General features: G+C 42.7%; 1 protein-coding gene across 5 annotated transcripts in view; it reads right to left on the bottom strand.

Annotated features, from left to right (window-relative positions):
• The window catches only part of LOC139533917 (glutamate receptor 3), a 113,869-nt gene that overhangs the window by 7,053 nt on the left and 90,370 nt on the right, over window positions 1-16,446 (bottom strand). For all 5 annotated transcript variants that reach the window (XM_071332447.1, XM_071332431.1, XM_071332438.1 and 2 more), the window contains 9 exons: window positions 14,944-14,994; window positions 14,474-14,650; window positions 13,753-13,920; window positions 13,509-13,613; window positions 12,102-12,209; window positions 10,055-10,261; window positions 8,152-8,525; window positions 6,389-6,587; window positions 38-285 (listed from right to left, as the gene is read on the bottom strand). In XM_071332447.1, the coding sequence (XP_071188548.1) occupies window positions 38-285; window positions 6,389-6,587; window positions 8,152-8,525; window positions 10,055-10,261; window positions 12,102-12,209; window positions 13,509-13,613; window positions 13,753-13,920; window positions 14,474-14,650; window positions 14,944-14,994 (1,637 nt within the window). The remainder of the gene's footprint in view (window positions 1-37; window positions 286-6,388; window positions 6,588-8,151; window positions 8,526-10,054; window positions 10,262-12,101; window positions 12,210-13,508; window positions 13,614-13,752; window positions 13,921-14,473; window positions 14,651-14,943; window positions 14,995-16,446) is intronic.

Here is a 16,446-nt window from a genome sequence, read left to right as displayed (position 1 = left end):
AACAACATGGAGAATATTGTTATATTATCCCACCCACCTTAATGCTGAGCCTTTAGGTGTTGCCACACCGTATCCTTTAGAGTCGAGGTTGCCGCCCACTTTCATGGTGTCACAAGGTTTCCGCTGTTCAATGTACTCGTTCATTGTGGATTCGAGAAGAAAGGCAAATTTGCCTTTCGACTTTCGCACTCGGGCAACCCCTTCTGGAGTGGTCTTTGCGAACACTGACGGTTCAGCTGATTTCATGTAAGACCACATTTTTTCATAAACTGCTATTTTGGAGCGCTGCATTTGGGGAGAGAGGGAGAGAGAGAAGACAAAAATAGGTTAGTAGTGTATTAAAAAAAATGGAGACCATAGCGCTCAGTGCTTAAATAACACATTTTACACACATACACCTTCATATACAGTGTAGTCTTTTGCCATGAGTCAATAGAGTGTTCTCTGTGCTCCCAGAGAGCTGAGTAAAGGAGTCGTTGTAGTGGGCCTGTTGCCAACAGCAGATAGGGCCTAAGGTCTGACAAGCTGGCAGCATACTAAAAACAAAACTGTAGGGCCACGTTTCTCCACAGCATCCATCGACAGGACAACCACCTGACTGACCACCTGCTCCCTTTCACCATCCCCCCTTAGTTCACAAGACAGGAAGTGAGTCAGCATGCCCTTTGACATTGGGGTTCTGGAGGTGTCACCTGGATGGATCAGTGGGGCTGCTGCCACCTGGAGCAGCAATATGACGTGCTGAGAGGAGAACACAACCCTGCCATGCCCTGGCCTGCCTCCTGCCTCCTGCCTCCTGCCTCCTGCCTCCTGCCCTGCCCTTACTGACACACACCCAGGGAGCTGCTGCTAAAATTGGCCTTTGAGTGGCTGGCGTCGGGTCTCCATGGAGCGGGGGTATGCACACAGCAGTCGACAACAGAAGGACAAACAAGGAAGCTGCATTAAACTTGGTTTATGTGACCTTCCGCCGAGTGACCGAACAAGTGGGGAAAACTTTAGGATGGATGTTCTCATGACCAAAAAAGGCATGTGTATAAATAGCCTATAGATTGATTTAATTAGCAAGTGAATGCTTAATGTGGCAAAAACAGAGTCAACTTGGTGATTATATCTACGGCTATATTGCCCTGGGCCCCAAATAACATAATATATTGTTGATGAATAGATATTACTATTTAATCTGAGAGGGCCATTGGAAGTTCATTTCTGGCAAGTCTTTGTTTTGTCATATCCTTTTCACTTTTTAATGGAGAATGGGCAATCGGCCCACCATAATAGCTGAATCAATCTAAATCTAACATTACATATTAAACTGCTGATGGCTTGGCTACTGTGGACCATCGTGAAATTTAGTGTGAAATATATGACTGTACTAACCAGATAAACAGATTGATCTACTTTTTACGAGTGTGAGCACACGCATACAGTTGCACGCGTGCACGCTCGCAAGCTCTCGAACACACACACACACACACACACACACACACACACACACACACACACACACACACACACACACACACACACACACACACACACACACACACACACACACACACACACACACACACACACACACACACACACACACACACACATACTTACAGTATACGTTTTAGTATCCTTGTGGGGACCTAAAATGTATTTCCTTTCAAAATCCTATATTCCCTAACCCTAAACGTAACCCCTAACCCTAACTCTAACCCTAATTGTAACCCTAACCATAAGCCTAACCCATAAGCCTAAAATAGCCTTTGTCTTCCTGGGAATTTTTCTTGTTTTACTATCCTTGTGGGGTCTTTTGGGGATTTCTGGTACCCACTAGAATAGTAATACACACACGGAGTAAAAAACAACTCATGGAACGGCAGGGACTGTGCGGAGACACACACACAGATGCACTCTAACACACATACCTTTTTGTTGTTGTATTGTTTGTATATCATTGTATTTTAAGTTTGTGTGACTGTCCTTGTCTTTCAGCGTAACAGTGTTTTGTTACTTGTCATGTAATGGGGATCCAAATAAACATAAAAGGGTTCTCCCTAGAACCAAAAAGGGTTATTCAAAGGGTTCTCCTATGGGGACAGCCAAAGAATCCTTTAAGGTTCTAGATAGCAACTTTTTTTCAAAGAGTGTAAAAACACACACACACAAACACGTCCTTACAGACGAAGAAGGCCCAAATTTTCGTAGAGAAAAATTCCTCTCCAATCAATATTGTTTGTACATTAAGCACCAGTTCTGATGTGCTCTCTAAAATCAGTCTACAGGCTGTCTATTGACTGACTTACTAAGCTTTGGGGATAACATTTGCTGGACATTCAGCTGTTTCTTCTATCAGGTGGTTGCACACCAGAGCAAACAGGTGCATTCTCATATTTCTCTGGATTAAGTAAATCCTCATAGGAAGTGTCAATCTGTTTAACAGAGGTGGCTGTATACAGAAACTACAATGTCACTTAATTTCAGTTAGCTGATTATTAATATATTACATGACTCTGAATGTTATAATTTTGAAACAAGTGCAGACGGGGTGGCAGGTAGCCTAGTGGTTAGAGCGTTGGGCCAGTAACCGAAAGGTTGCTAGATTGAATCCCTGAGCTGACAAGGTAAAAATCTGTCGTTTTGCCCCTGAACAAGGCAGTTAGCCCACTGTTCCTAGGCTGTCACTGTAAATAAGAATTTGTTCTTAACTGACTTGCCTAATTAAATAAAAAAGACAGAGTGCTGTGGTTCTGGGGAGGTGATTTGGGATGCCAATAGTTTACAGAACCTCTAACGGCCTCAGCTCCTCTGCTCTTTATTGGGAGTGATGAGCTTGATGATTACATCATTGGTCTGTAATGTAAACTGTAAATAGGGTTGTTGAACATAATGAACACATTGGTGTCACTCTAGTTGATTCTGTAGAGATGCCTGGTGTTCTCAGGACAACTGATATGACAGGGGGTAGGATCAGATCAGCGGGCATTCAATAAATGAGCTAAATATGAGTCAACATGTTAATTATTAAACTATAGAGAAACAACCAATGCTGCAGTCAAAATATTAGTCTCTGATCTGCACATACACCATCTGCTGCTATGTTGGCATCAGCATCACTCTGCTCAAATATTCACAAACGCCAATACTGTCATACAGTTCTTATCAGTGATGGTTGCGTTTACACTCACAGCACACCAAGGAATTGAATGAAATTGAGCTAACTAGTATGTAATCTTCAACAATGGGGAGTCAGGTTCCCCTACAAATTATTCCCCACATCACCCCCCACCCCCACCCCCACCCCAGAGAGGTGGATTTTACCCCCTGCATCACACACTCATTTAAAGAGTACAGGGAGAGACCATATGGGAGTTGATTGAGGGGGTGGGGTTGCTCAGCGGGACATTCCTTGGAAGCAGTTGCTTCTTATGCACCAACAGATGTTGAAGCCTTATGGGTGTATCAATCAAGGGCAAATATGTTTCACTAACAAAATCTGTTCAAATCTGCAGTACATTCAGCTCCTATTGCTGCTAGTTACACCTCCATGATCTTCAGGCAAAAGAAAGATGGAAATCAGTGTGTCTTTTGGAAAAAGGGCCTTTTGTGCAGTAGGGCCTTCAGCCCAGGTTTCCAGAGAGAGAAGCTAGAATAGACTGGGGGGGGGGGGGGGGGGGGGGGACCTGAGCTGTCTCCATAGTGGAAAGGGCATTTACACAATACAGGTGACAAGAATGAATGTGGCCAGAGAATCCAGTAAATGTCACAGAAAGTGCTTTAAATGTCAATACTGAAACCCCTGTGAGAGCACTTTTGTTATCACTTGAAACATAACAAGACAAATGATTTTCGGTATCGATAGCGAAGTCAGCATTATATCAGATGGACTACAAGAGCCAAGCTAAAGCACCTGACTTGATCAGACTGATGTCATGGATGCTCTATATCAGGGATGGGCAACTTTGATGGGGGTGGGGGGGGTCACAAAAAATCTGAACAAATCATGATGGGCTGCAGTTGCTTATGTCTCCAGCTTCTTATGTTTTTACAGTAGTTGCATGGTAATATCTGCTCAATGCTTTCTTCAAGATGGATGCATCTAACAGAACATCAGTATCAATGTATTGCGGAATAAAACAATTAAGCTGTCTCCCCGCATTGTATCATGCAAATTTCAGCAGTAGCTGGATATGTAATGAATTCAGGGCCATGATTAAATCATGCTTGACATCTGCACAATTTCAATGGGAGGGACCGTTCATGTAAATTACAGTAATAGTTTATGACAGGCTTGGCCATGCTGTGTAAACAGAGGGTAATTTCTGGGTCATGTAAAGATGCGTGCAGCTCTTCTGCTTGTGTTACTTGAGTCAGCAATCATATGTGGGCTAAAGGTCTCCAGTGTTCAAACGCAAATCTATTTTCATCTACACTACAACATAGAAAAGCACATTGTAAGTTAGTTTTCGGCCTCAGTATCCATTTGCAAAATAAATAAATATTAATGAGAAGATGAGCTGACTCCTATAGTGCAACACAAACACCTCCAGCTGTCCGTCCATCTCTCAACTCTCCATTTATGCGCTCTGAATGCTTCACGGCTGTTTGCTCAGATCCACCCCACTGGCAATACAAAGTAGGGATGAGTCAGAAAATAAATCATTAGCATTCTGTCTGTATGCAGAGTGCTTGTCCACATGTAATTCTTGGATTCTCTTCTGGCCAGTTATACGAGTGCCAGAAGAGAAATGTACTCTGGAAACAACATAAGTAGCTCCAAAAGAAATCTGCAATTTCATTTCATCAGGCTTTATAACATCAACCTGGACACACACGTAACATAGTAAATGTAAATCCAGGACAATCCATTTCGTATGAGATGTTACGAATTACAATTTGTAGATGTTACCAACTGCAATTCGTACAATATGTTACGAATTGCAATTCATACAATATGTTACGAATTTGCGAAATTCTAGGTGGCTAATGCTAACGTTTGCTAGGTGGGTAAAGTTAGCCAGGCTAGAGGTTAGAGTTATGGGTTAAGGTTAGGGTTAGGTTAAAGGGTTAAGGTTAGGGGAAGGAACTAGCTAACATGGTAAGTATTTGCAAAGTAGCTAAAAAGTAGTAAGTAGTTGCAAAGTTGCTGATTAGCAAAACTACTAAAGTTGTCCGTGATGAGATTTGAACACGCAACCTTTGAGTTGCTAGACGCTCGCATTTTACACCGAACCATCCACCCTGACCAACCACCCTACTTTAGTTTTTGCTTTATGTAACCTTCTGTCTTATGTAACCATACCAAACGTTACATATCATACTAATTTGAGTGTCTCGTATTTACATTTACTATGTTACGTTTAGTCTATGAGACCAGGCTGATAACATACACATGGCTGGTTTTGAAAATGAGATGCCTGAGCTAAGTTCATTTCTCTCCATGTATCACATACATGCTGCTGTGCCTAAGATACATGAGGTGGAAATGGAGCTAAAAATGCAAGCACTTAAAATCTATTTGATGTGTCTGAATATTCTTCTTCTGACTCTGACAACAAATAAGCGTGTCATAAGCGAGGGAGGAGTTTGGGAAGCATGTGATGTACTAGGGTGCCGGTACGGTAAATCCTGAGAGGAGTGAGGGAATGCATGGAAAGTAAAGGTGATCCATTTGAGGGATGACCTGCCAGTTTGTCATCAGAGCAGATTTCCGTTTGCCTGGTGGCTATATGACTCTAATTAAGCAGCACATCTTTCCTGAAGAACATATTTAAAATGTATCTGGAGCCTCTATTTTAATTAAAAGTCCCCTGGAATGGCTCCTCAGTCGTGACATTTGAAGTTTGAAGGCGGAGGGACAGGAAGTGGGTCACTCATTATGAAGTCCCTGAACACCTATCAATTATCTTCCCAGAAAGACCTGGGTCAAATCACCAGGCCGTCAGCCAGCCTGCCAAACAAATCATGAAAGAGAAGTACATTTGCATTACATCCAGTGGCTTGCACAGGTGGTTGTGTTTCACTGCACTGATTCACTAACTCTAAACACCAGGCTATAAATATACTTTTTTAAATATTCAGTGTGTTACATTTTTAATGCTTTGTTTTATAAACACCACAAATTGAGAGAGAAACCACACAAAAATGTCTTCTGTCACCACACAGTAGCATAGACTGATAGCCACCTGTTTCGTGTATAGTAGCTTGACTTTCTTCAATATTTATTATCATAGCTAACTACTTCCATATTTTCTGTCGGGTATCAAGCAAAACTAAATATCTATACCATTCCCCTGTGCTCCTTGCTTTGATGTCTTGTCTGCTTTTTTTGTTTTCAACTGTAAAGAGACTAAAGTTGTGTCTGGTGAATAAACCCCCAGTTAGTTTAGTCACTCACCCTAAAAAACTCCTTGGTGGAGCCTGAGTCTAGGGTCCCGTAGGCAATCTCTGTCTGCTTGGCCAGGTCCTCAGCACTCTCTATGGGAGACACCATCCTCTCCACTGTGAGGAAGGCAGCCAGGTTGGCTGTGTAGGAGGAGATGATGATGAGGGTGAAGAACCACCACACCCCCCCCACGATTCTGCCCGACAGAGACCTGAGAGAGAAGGGAGGAGGAGGAGGACAGAGGGACATGAGAGCAGGGTGCTCAATCCTACACACTGACAGCGGGATGGAGGTCGCCATGCCTTTGGAGTCCACTGCTTCCTGTGTAGAGTCTGGGTATCACACACCATGTATTGACATAAATGCACAGCCTCAGAGCATTGATCTTGGATTTATGTCAAATCTCACCCACATACCTCAATGTTAATGCTCTTTACACAGAGAAAAACATGGTGTCCCAGCCTTGTTGCTCTATGATGCTTGTGTGGAGGGTTGTGGCTGAATGATAGCACACACAAACACAGCAAGCAGAGATTAGCGTGCATCAGCTTCAATGAGGCTGACGATCCCCACTAGTACGGTAACTACTAACCTTAGGCTTACTGTAGTATATCACGAAAACCGATCCTCCAGGAGGGAGAGTGACATTTACTAAATAGTTTTCATCAAATTCATCAAATCTGTGGCATTGACTCTTTGGCATTCTATGGGCTTTTCAAATAGTACCTGCCATCCTAAATTGCCATAGAATGATTTGTGTTCTTTTCTAGTATTATGTTACAAGGATTAAATGGTTTGTCTTTTATTTAGAGTTGACTTTCTTCACTGCACATGAGAAGCCATCACTCAGTTTTCAGCACGCAAACCCCTTCTTTTTCATGAGCAATGCTCCAAAACAACAATCATCTTATCATAGAGACAGTAAGGGAACAATTACCGAGGAACGAATCCGAACGATGCATGTTTAAATGTTGATCTCAGTGGACCATTACCCTATAGCGCTGTAGCCATCACTATTCAGGTGAGACTGATGCTCAGCTCTGATAGACATGTCCTGGAACACTCTCTCAATGATCTTCATTCAGATGCACTACAATGGCCCAACATCCCAGACAAGATGAGGACTTGAACAATGACAGTCCCCCGAGAAGGAATGAGGGACACACCGGCACAACAGTGATGATGAGTGAAGAGATGGACTGAATGAATGAAAAGAGGGGGAAGAGGGCGTAAGTTTTTGTCTATATGAAAATGCATGATATTAGTCATGAGGTAGGGGCCGAATTGAATGCTATTAAGGTGCTTCATCAGACTGAAAATTTATAAAAATGTCTTCCACTTTAAATACATTATACGCACCAGGCTGATGACCGTAAAATGGGACATGCAGCAAAAACACGGTAGCCCTCCAATAGCCATGGGGAATAGGGGAAACTACGGATGTATTCACCCTGTGCATTTTACAGTCCCCGGGATGCTGGATATAAGTTATTTTGTGGATGCAATGCATAACTGTTAGCATGCAGCCTGGAGAGAAAGAGTGAGAGAGTGAGGAATGGTGGTGGTGTGTTTAAAGAGCATGAGGGAAAGATGAAGTGGAGGTGAATGGGGTGGAGAGCAAAAAAAACAAGACACAACCAAAAAATAACATATATGCACCATGGCATGATGGGAGTTGTAGTGATTATGACCATAAAATGCAGAGAGATGGTACAGTATGTAGATGATAGAATGGCTGAGTTTGAGGTGATGGAACATGGAGTACAGTAACCAACCTTGGCGAGATATCGCATCCTTGCTGCATGAAGGCGCCCAGGGAGAACCACAGGCTATTAAAAATCCCAAAGTCGTTAGGTGGGTCTGGAGGGCTCTGGGGGTCTTTGGCCTCGTCGTTCTCATCCAGATGCCACTCATATGGGCTGAAGCGGCTGACCAGGAAGAGCACCACGCTCACGCCGATATAGGCAAACACTATGCACATCCAGATCTCATAGGCCAGCGGGTCCAGGAAGGAGAACACGCCCGGCTTTGACTTTTGAGGCTTCTTTATCATAATGGAGATCCCCAGGCTCATAAAAGGCTTAGAGAAGTCTATCACTTCCTCTCGTACCAATGTTATAGTTAGAGGAGCCACTGCTATATCAGCTCTCTGGAAACATGGGAACAGGAACAGGAGGAGTTAGTGGTTCAAAACAAAGCACAGACACATCACATCAAACTGCCTTGTGATCAAAGCCCGACTTATAACAATTTAAAATAAATTATGTGATTTCACTGTTTCTTGATCAAATAAACTGGTCATCAGGCAATTTTCAATATCTCATTATGACTATAGTATATCTATAATGTATTGCTGAAACCAATGAGTAGAGATGGAGCACGGAAAAATGAAATGGTGGATTAGAAAAATGAATGCATTAAATGTCAGATACGTTTAAGAAGAAAGTGAGACCTGCCAGCTTAAAATGGACCAATCTCAGTTAGCATTAGTAGTGGCTAATGTCTCTGCCTTAATCCAAAAGAGTGTATTACTCCGTCAGATCCATCTATGAAGTAGAAGGTATGGAAACAGGAGGTTGAAGAGCTTATGCAAACAGACCATGATATTTGAATCAGCCTAGGAAATTCAACTCCTTTATCAGATTGTCTTTAAAGCCTTCTAGCCTTATTAGCGAATAGCTCAGCTAGGTAATAAATGTTCCCATCGATAGCTTTTCAGGTCCCAGTTACAACCGGACCCGGCCTTGACTTATAAATATGTAAATGCCATGCGAGGGCTGGGATCATCTTAGTGAGGGTTAGGCAGGGACCCTATGAAAAACACAGCTCCAAGCCACTCCTTGTCTCAATATATCACTGGCTCATTTGCATGTGAATGGCTAATTAATGGCCTGGAGGATTTACTGTTGATGCAGAGAGGTGTCTCAGGGCTTGTACAAAGCCTGTCAATTATAGCAGGATCTCATCTCTCTCTCTTTCAGCTCTCTGAAGAGTCAGGGCTGTCATTTTACAGAATGGTTGGTAAAATGTTCATTACAAAAGGAATATGCTATTTCGTGTTAAATTCAAATGCGTTCAGAGTATCACTGCTTGCATTCAAACTGACAGATGTTTTTCATTTTCACTTTGTAGTCTGGCTGTCATCTGTCCCTTAATGAAACATAAACCAGTTCACAGTTGGTGTTTTATGAAAGAAGAAAATGGGCTCATACTTACACATGTAGTGAGTGGTTCATAACATAAAGTAATCAATCTTTCAATTAAGATCTGATTTATGGAGATACATATGGAGAAAATCACACACCCAGTCAGTAGAGGATTGCGGGCCAGATCTGGTTGCTGGGTGGCACATATGGATCAGTGCTGCCACCGCAACAGTAAAAGGCCAGATCTGGTCCGAATGTGGGAGATGCGACCAGGGCGAGGGTAGGCACACTTTGCTTATGAGCCAGTTCTGGCTTGTGATATGTGACCCTAACAAATACCCGTAGTTGCTGGGCCACTTTTGAATGAATGTGGGCCACATTCACCCTGCTGGGCAAGGTCTGGCCTTTTCATGCCGAAGATCTGGTTTAGGTGTGTTAACCAGATCTGTCCCACATACCTCAAGCCAGAGCTGGCCAAGCCCCCGTCCCTGTGTTGGTGACAGTGCTTCAGTACGTCGAGACTGTCACTTACCCCATATACCAGTTCACCCACCATCCCGTTCCACGTCTTGGTCTCTGGATCCCTTGCACCATACTTCCCGTCCGCAACTACTGACAGTTTGTATCTTATCCCCACATGTTTTGCAATTTCAGCCGCTAAATCGACACAGTAGCCTTCATATCTGTCATTCCCATCCAGTGACAAGTAGTTTCGCTTGTACATCACATAAGGAGATTCCTGTTAATTAAACATAATGTTGAGTTTATAGCTGAACATGCACATTCCATTCACAGAGGCCTTTCCTCTTGAGGCCAGTCCTCTTAAACCCACACCGTGATTGTTGCATGCACACATGCTTGGATTACACACACAGACATACACAGACATAGACAGACACAGAGCACACAAACAGGAAATAATAACAGAACAGCATGGACAAGAAGCAACACACAGAGTTGGTCACATGGGGATGTTGGGGTGCTGACCCGATCCACAACCAAATGCAGCCAGCCTCCATAGCAGTGGGTTAGAGGCAGGGCCCGGCCCGGGTAACCAGCGGGGACAGTAAGGCCTCTGACAGACAGGTATGAAGGGGGAAGGGGGTGGGTCACTCAGCCAGATTCCTTCATGCTAAACCCAGCCACAACTCTAAGGAGGTGGGGGCCGGGTGGAGGGTGCATTAGCTTTGCATCGGTTTGGTAGGACAGGGGCAGGCTGAACAGGGGTTTGTGATACTTTCCAGTTCATCATGTAAATGGCAGTGATTGGCGAGGGATTACAGTAATGTTTGTTTTTATTGCAACACCATCAAACACATCGATGAATGTGCAGGGAGGCTGCATCATTCAAGTCATCAAACCAACTCTGAGCTTATCTTCCATACAGAATACACTGGGAGGTGTTCATACTAATACTTGGCTCTTCAAACTCTGAGATGTGGTTGGTTTTCTTTTTGGCTCGGCTCAAAAATCACACAGAGTGATTGATCTTAAATCACATCCCAATCCGTGTCAATGGTCAATTTCTTTCTTTCTGTGCTGAAGGTATCTTTTCACCTCTATGCTATAAGAAATGGGTTTCTGAAACAATAAAGTCAAATATAGCTGATTCTGATGCATAATGAGATTTTGTCAATTTACAATGTGAATAGACTAATACATGATCACTAGATGAGTAGTGTAACACTATTGCTCTCATAACATTACAATGGTCCTACCATTTCCCTGTGTCTATCAGAAGTATCCTAACTAATTATGAGTATGAGCATGACATGCTTACATCTAGATGAGAATGTCTGACTTTCGTATTCTGAATTTGCCTAAGATGAACACATAATAGGCAGAGTCAGAAAGAAGGCCATTGTTTTAAATGTAAGATAAGGCTTACCTTATTTTACATTTAAAAATGACCAAGATCTTCTAACTAACCATATATACATCCAGCTGATTTATTTTAATCTCTCTGCTTGAGCTGGGAAATGCTTCATCTCTTGCTATCCCTGACCTTTGACCCCTAATATCGCTGGATATTGGAAGAAGCCACAGAGGTTATACTTCAGTACAGAACTTGTAGTGGACGATCCAAAATAGATTTGAACAAGGGGATAAACAGGCCAAAGCTATAAAGCCTTGAGGTTTTTTATGTCCTCCTCAAATGGCAGTTATTTTGTGTCCCCAGTAAGAAACAATTGATCATTAAAGGTCGTTTTGTTGTCTCTATCCCTGTCATCATTGACCATTTACTTAATGAGTAAGAAACAGGTTTTTACTTACGTATGCACTGAATGTGTATTAGATTACGTCTATAGGCTAGTTATCATTACCAAAGCCGTTATTGTGATGTCACTGCTACAACAGGCCACCGTAATATGGAAAATCAAAATGCTTTAACACCCACACGGATACAGTTGAAACACTCTTTGTGAATCGACTGTTTCAACATGTAGTGAGTGGATGGAAAGCAACTCAAAAGAAAATAGTTCTACCCTCCCAGGACAGAATGTAACAATGGACACCTTGACCTTGAGTGGCAGAATTTTTTAGAGGTGGAACATTTAAAATCTGCTTGGAAAGTGTACCATAATAGTAGTGACCACAATCGTTCGGTTTTCCACAGAAGAGGACTCGTTGGTGACCTGCGCATCCACAATATATACATATTTTTCGAATTCATTCCAGTACCCAGTCTGAAAGTGACAGAAACATCATAGTTATTACAAAAAACAGCCATTTAAAAGACATTTGTGAGTAAAGCCTCCAAGTGCAGTTGGCAGGCGAGCATGTCTGATGAGAGTCTTGGCCTAAAGGGGGGTTGGGGTGTCTGGTGATGCGCGAGATAAAAAGCCCTGTACTGGTGCTGTGCTTGGAGATGACGCTCTAACCTCTGCTACAGATCCAGTGGGGGAAAAGAGCATTCAACTTTCAGCTAATCTCCCTCTCAGCACCCTTACTACAGCTGCACTGTCACAGATCTTTTACATAACCATGAATTACTGCCCATGAAATGCTCCTCGCATGCTGCTTGGCAATACTAATACCAGCAAAAAAGAAATAGTCTTATTCAGCAATAAGCAATTTCAGTTGCAATTTACAGAGTGAGGGGCTTCTCTTAATGTACAAACATTAAGCATACTATATCTATGCTGCTACTAAAAATGGATATCTGACGTCTGTGAACCTATTCAATAACTGCTAAGATTTTAAAAAAAACATCAGCAGTTACATGTTATTTGATCTGTTCTGTTCTGTTTTGTTCTGTTTTGTTTTGTTCTGTTCTGTTTTGTTCTGTTCTTTTGTTCTGTTCTTTTGTTCTGTTCTGTTTTGTTCTGTCTGTTGTTCTCGTCTTTTCTGTCCGGTTGTATTCTGTACTTTTCTTTTCTGTTCTTTTTAATTCTACTTCTCTCCTCTTCTACTGTTCTATAGCTCAGTATGTTCTATAGGCTAGTATGTGTGGGAACTAGGGGGGTTACTGGCTAATATAGCACTACTCCTGACAGCCTTGATGTGTCCCCTCTCCTACCCCCTGCCCCAGTTATGACTGAGCACAAAGGGAGCACGCAGGGAGAGGTCAGCCCCCAGTGCATGAGCCGCTACAGGTGAAAGCTGTCCTACTGTAAGCGCTCCAATAAAGCTTAAAGCTCTGCCCTGGACCCTGCTAAGAGCTGTTCAATGATTACTGTTGCGCACGTATGGTGCAATGCAGTTACAAGCACACTTATGTTATGGAGTCATGTTAATGTGTAATTACGTAAATATTGAATGTGTAATTACTTGAATATTCATATTTAAAGTCCATAAAACTATCTTCACTATGAACTATCTTCACATGTAATCTCAGTTATGAATAAAGAAAAAAAAAGAGGTGAACTGGTCTGACATCCTGCAAACTTTTCCCAATTACTCAGTTAATGACCCTCTGAACTCAAACAACGTGAGAAAGTGTTTTGTATTCTGCATGTTGAGCCACTGTGCTGCTTTCTACTTACCTTCTTGGGCCCCCCTATTTTCATTTCATACACATCGATGCTGTAGTTGGATCTCCGACCGAACGAGTCAAACTGGATATTCCCTGTCATACCTTGTACCTGGACCTGCCACGCACACCATGACACAAGGAACCGTAATAACCTTCACACAACAACTCAATTCAGATTTAGTCAAAATATACTATCATATTTTGAAGACATGGTGACAGGGGTACACCTGCGCATCTGTGAAGACCCCTCCTACCATTTTGAGGGCTCTCTCTATGTCAATGCCTTGGCTCCAGGGCACGGCCGGGTTGGCTAGGCAGTCCCCAGCGCTCCCCCTCCGGGACACGTCCACCCTCTGCCTCCGCAGGTACCGGAAGGCCTCTGCCAGGACCAGCACGGCATCATGGGTCAGCGCCGACGTGTACTGAAACACAACCACCACACCAGATCATGACACTAGGAGAGCAGTCCGAAGGGTACTTACTGGTTTGTGTAAGGAGCACATTTAGATACAAAGCACAATGTGAAAAGGGAATAAATTGAAAATGAAAATGAGTATCAATGAAAAAGTAGGTACAGCAGTAGCTGAACAGCCCACTGCCACTCTGCCTCAAGGTTTATTTTATTCAAGAGTAATTGGTGATTGGCAGTCTGTTGTTGCCTGATATGCCAAAGCTAGTTCATACTGTTGTAGCTACTTTCAAACAGAAAACCAATGTTTGCCTCTTTTCTGAGTGACAAGTAGTAAACAAGCAGTATGATTTTACTATTGCCTCACTGACAGTTTATCTGGTTAAATTTGACAAAAGCTTTCCTTTTGTGAGTGAAAATGCTCTGTCTTTGATTCTATTAGCTAGACACAGATAACTGAACAGAAAGTCAGAGAGAAAGGTAGAGAAGCAGATATGGGCAGAGATGGAAGTTTCATACTGTAAATAAAACATCCACACAACATTGACAGCTGTGTGGTACTGTACCTTCAGTGGTGTGCCCTTAGCCTCAGGAAACTCCCTCTCGTCTAGGCGTTCCCAGCGCTGGATGAACTGTGTGACTATTGGGTTCTCTGGGTTGATGATCTGGAAGCCTGTTATGTTGGCTCCTCCAGCAAACACTTTGTCCAGGGTCATGTTAGCGAAGCCCTGCAGTGAAACCAGAGGTACCCAACAACATGCAGGCATCAAACAATCTGTCCCCAACAACTGGGTTCATCTGTACTGAGCGCTTCACCTGTAATGCCTTTAAAGTTAAAAAAGGAAAGCGTTTCCTGAGGTATTGTTTTCTGAATAACTTTTAACTTTCTGGTTTGTGCTATTTGTTCATAAAAGTACAGTTTGTTCAAATTTTGAAAACTAAAGTGATTCCACATCCCATTTTATAATAAATGTTTGAGAGAGCCCCTGAAAGAGATAAGGATTGTTTTGTTGTGTTGTCCTACTCTATTCACCAGGTTAGCCAGGATGTAGTGGTAGCCTCTGCTGTTCTTCCCCAGGGTCACCACCTGCAAGAGCGGGGAAAAAACTCACAATTAGACCAGGCATCAAAGGACATCACATACTCTATCAATCTTCTGTTTTAAGAAGACACAATAGAACCTGAAAGCCTCTATTCGTTCTCAGAAGTAGCATAGATCGACTTGATCAAGGTTGTGGGTTTCCAGTCTCTTTGCACTAATGAGCAAATATAGTGTACCACCACCATCCCCATCAGTGACTTTTGTTGAGCAGCAGAAACCGCACAGATTCAACTGTCATCTTTCAGTTAAAAAACAAACAGAATAATTGAATTTATTAAATAATGTTCCTTAGATAATGTCTGATGTGTATATGAGTGTGTTTCTCTAACAGGGTCTGGGTGTGTGTTTGTGTGTGTGTGCGTGTGTGCGTGTGTGCGGGACTTTGTGTTCCTTTTGTATTAGCGTCAGTATGGAAAATAAGGTCAGGACTCAAGGCCCGCAGAAAAATTACCCTTTCATAACGCAGCTGCCTGCTGAAACAAAAAGTGCTCTCTGTCATTTTCTGCTGTAGCTCAATCTGCCACAGGGTTGTATAGACTTAATTAGGACCAAAACTGTTCTCTCCTAGTGAGAGTGGGCAGGCAGGCATGGACAATCAACGCTAGCTGTTTTGTTTACTCTAATGACCAGTCCAGGCTCCGTTAACGCATCAAGGTTACTCAGAGATACTGTAAGTTATCATAGCTCTCATTCTTACTGCCTGGCAGAACAGAACAAAGCAGAACAGAATTGTGGTTTCATCATGGAGATACATACAGTACCATACTGAGGGGGTGGAGAGAGAGGCTTTTTTCTCTCTATTTTCACTGTCTTTTTAGACTTCCTCCCCCACAGTTTTGACAAGGATGCTCTCTATGTGTCAGCCACTGCAACATCCAGTGTTATGTAGGACAGTTTCACGCATTGTAGTTTAGAGAATGCCTATGAATTCCAGTAACGAACATGTGGTAAATGTACGGTATGTTTCATTTTACCTTTAAATAACCTCCAAATGGATTGTAATTATTGTAAGAGTATCAAAGCAAGGAATCAAGGACATGCAATATGTTGTGTTGCATCGCTTAATCAATTCTCATATCTCCTCCACCTCCCTCAATGTCACTGAGGGCTGTATTGTTAGATGTAACCAAGGAAACAGCGTAGGAATAGGACTGTTTTATCACATTTAAGGGCGTCTTCACAAATTAACCACAAGTCTCCATCTGTAATGGCATCCATCTGCACATTGTGACTGTCATTCAGACAGCGTCCAGTCAGTCCTTTCCTTCACACCTCTACCTTTCAACCATCATCTGCTTAGTCCCTTTAATAGCTCCTAATTGTCTCTGGAGAGAGAACATTTTCAATCCTCCAAGGTTACAGCTCAGTCCCTCTCCCTATCCTCCCCATCCACCCTGGGAAGGTGTGCTCAACGATTTCATTATGTTTGACATTTTC

This window comes from Salvelinus alpinus, chromosome 1 (genome assembly GCF_045679555.1).
Source record: "Salvelinus alpinus chromosome 1, SLU_Salpinus.1, whole genome shotgun sequence".
Classification (NCBI taxonomy): Eukaryota; Metazoa; Chordata; class Actinopteri; order Salmoniformes; family Salmonidae; genus Salvelinus; species Salvelinus alpinus.
This window is presented reverse-complemented; position numbering and strand designations above follow the sequence as displayed.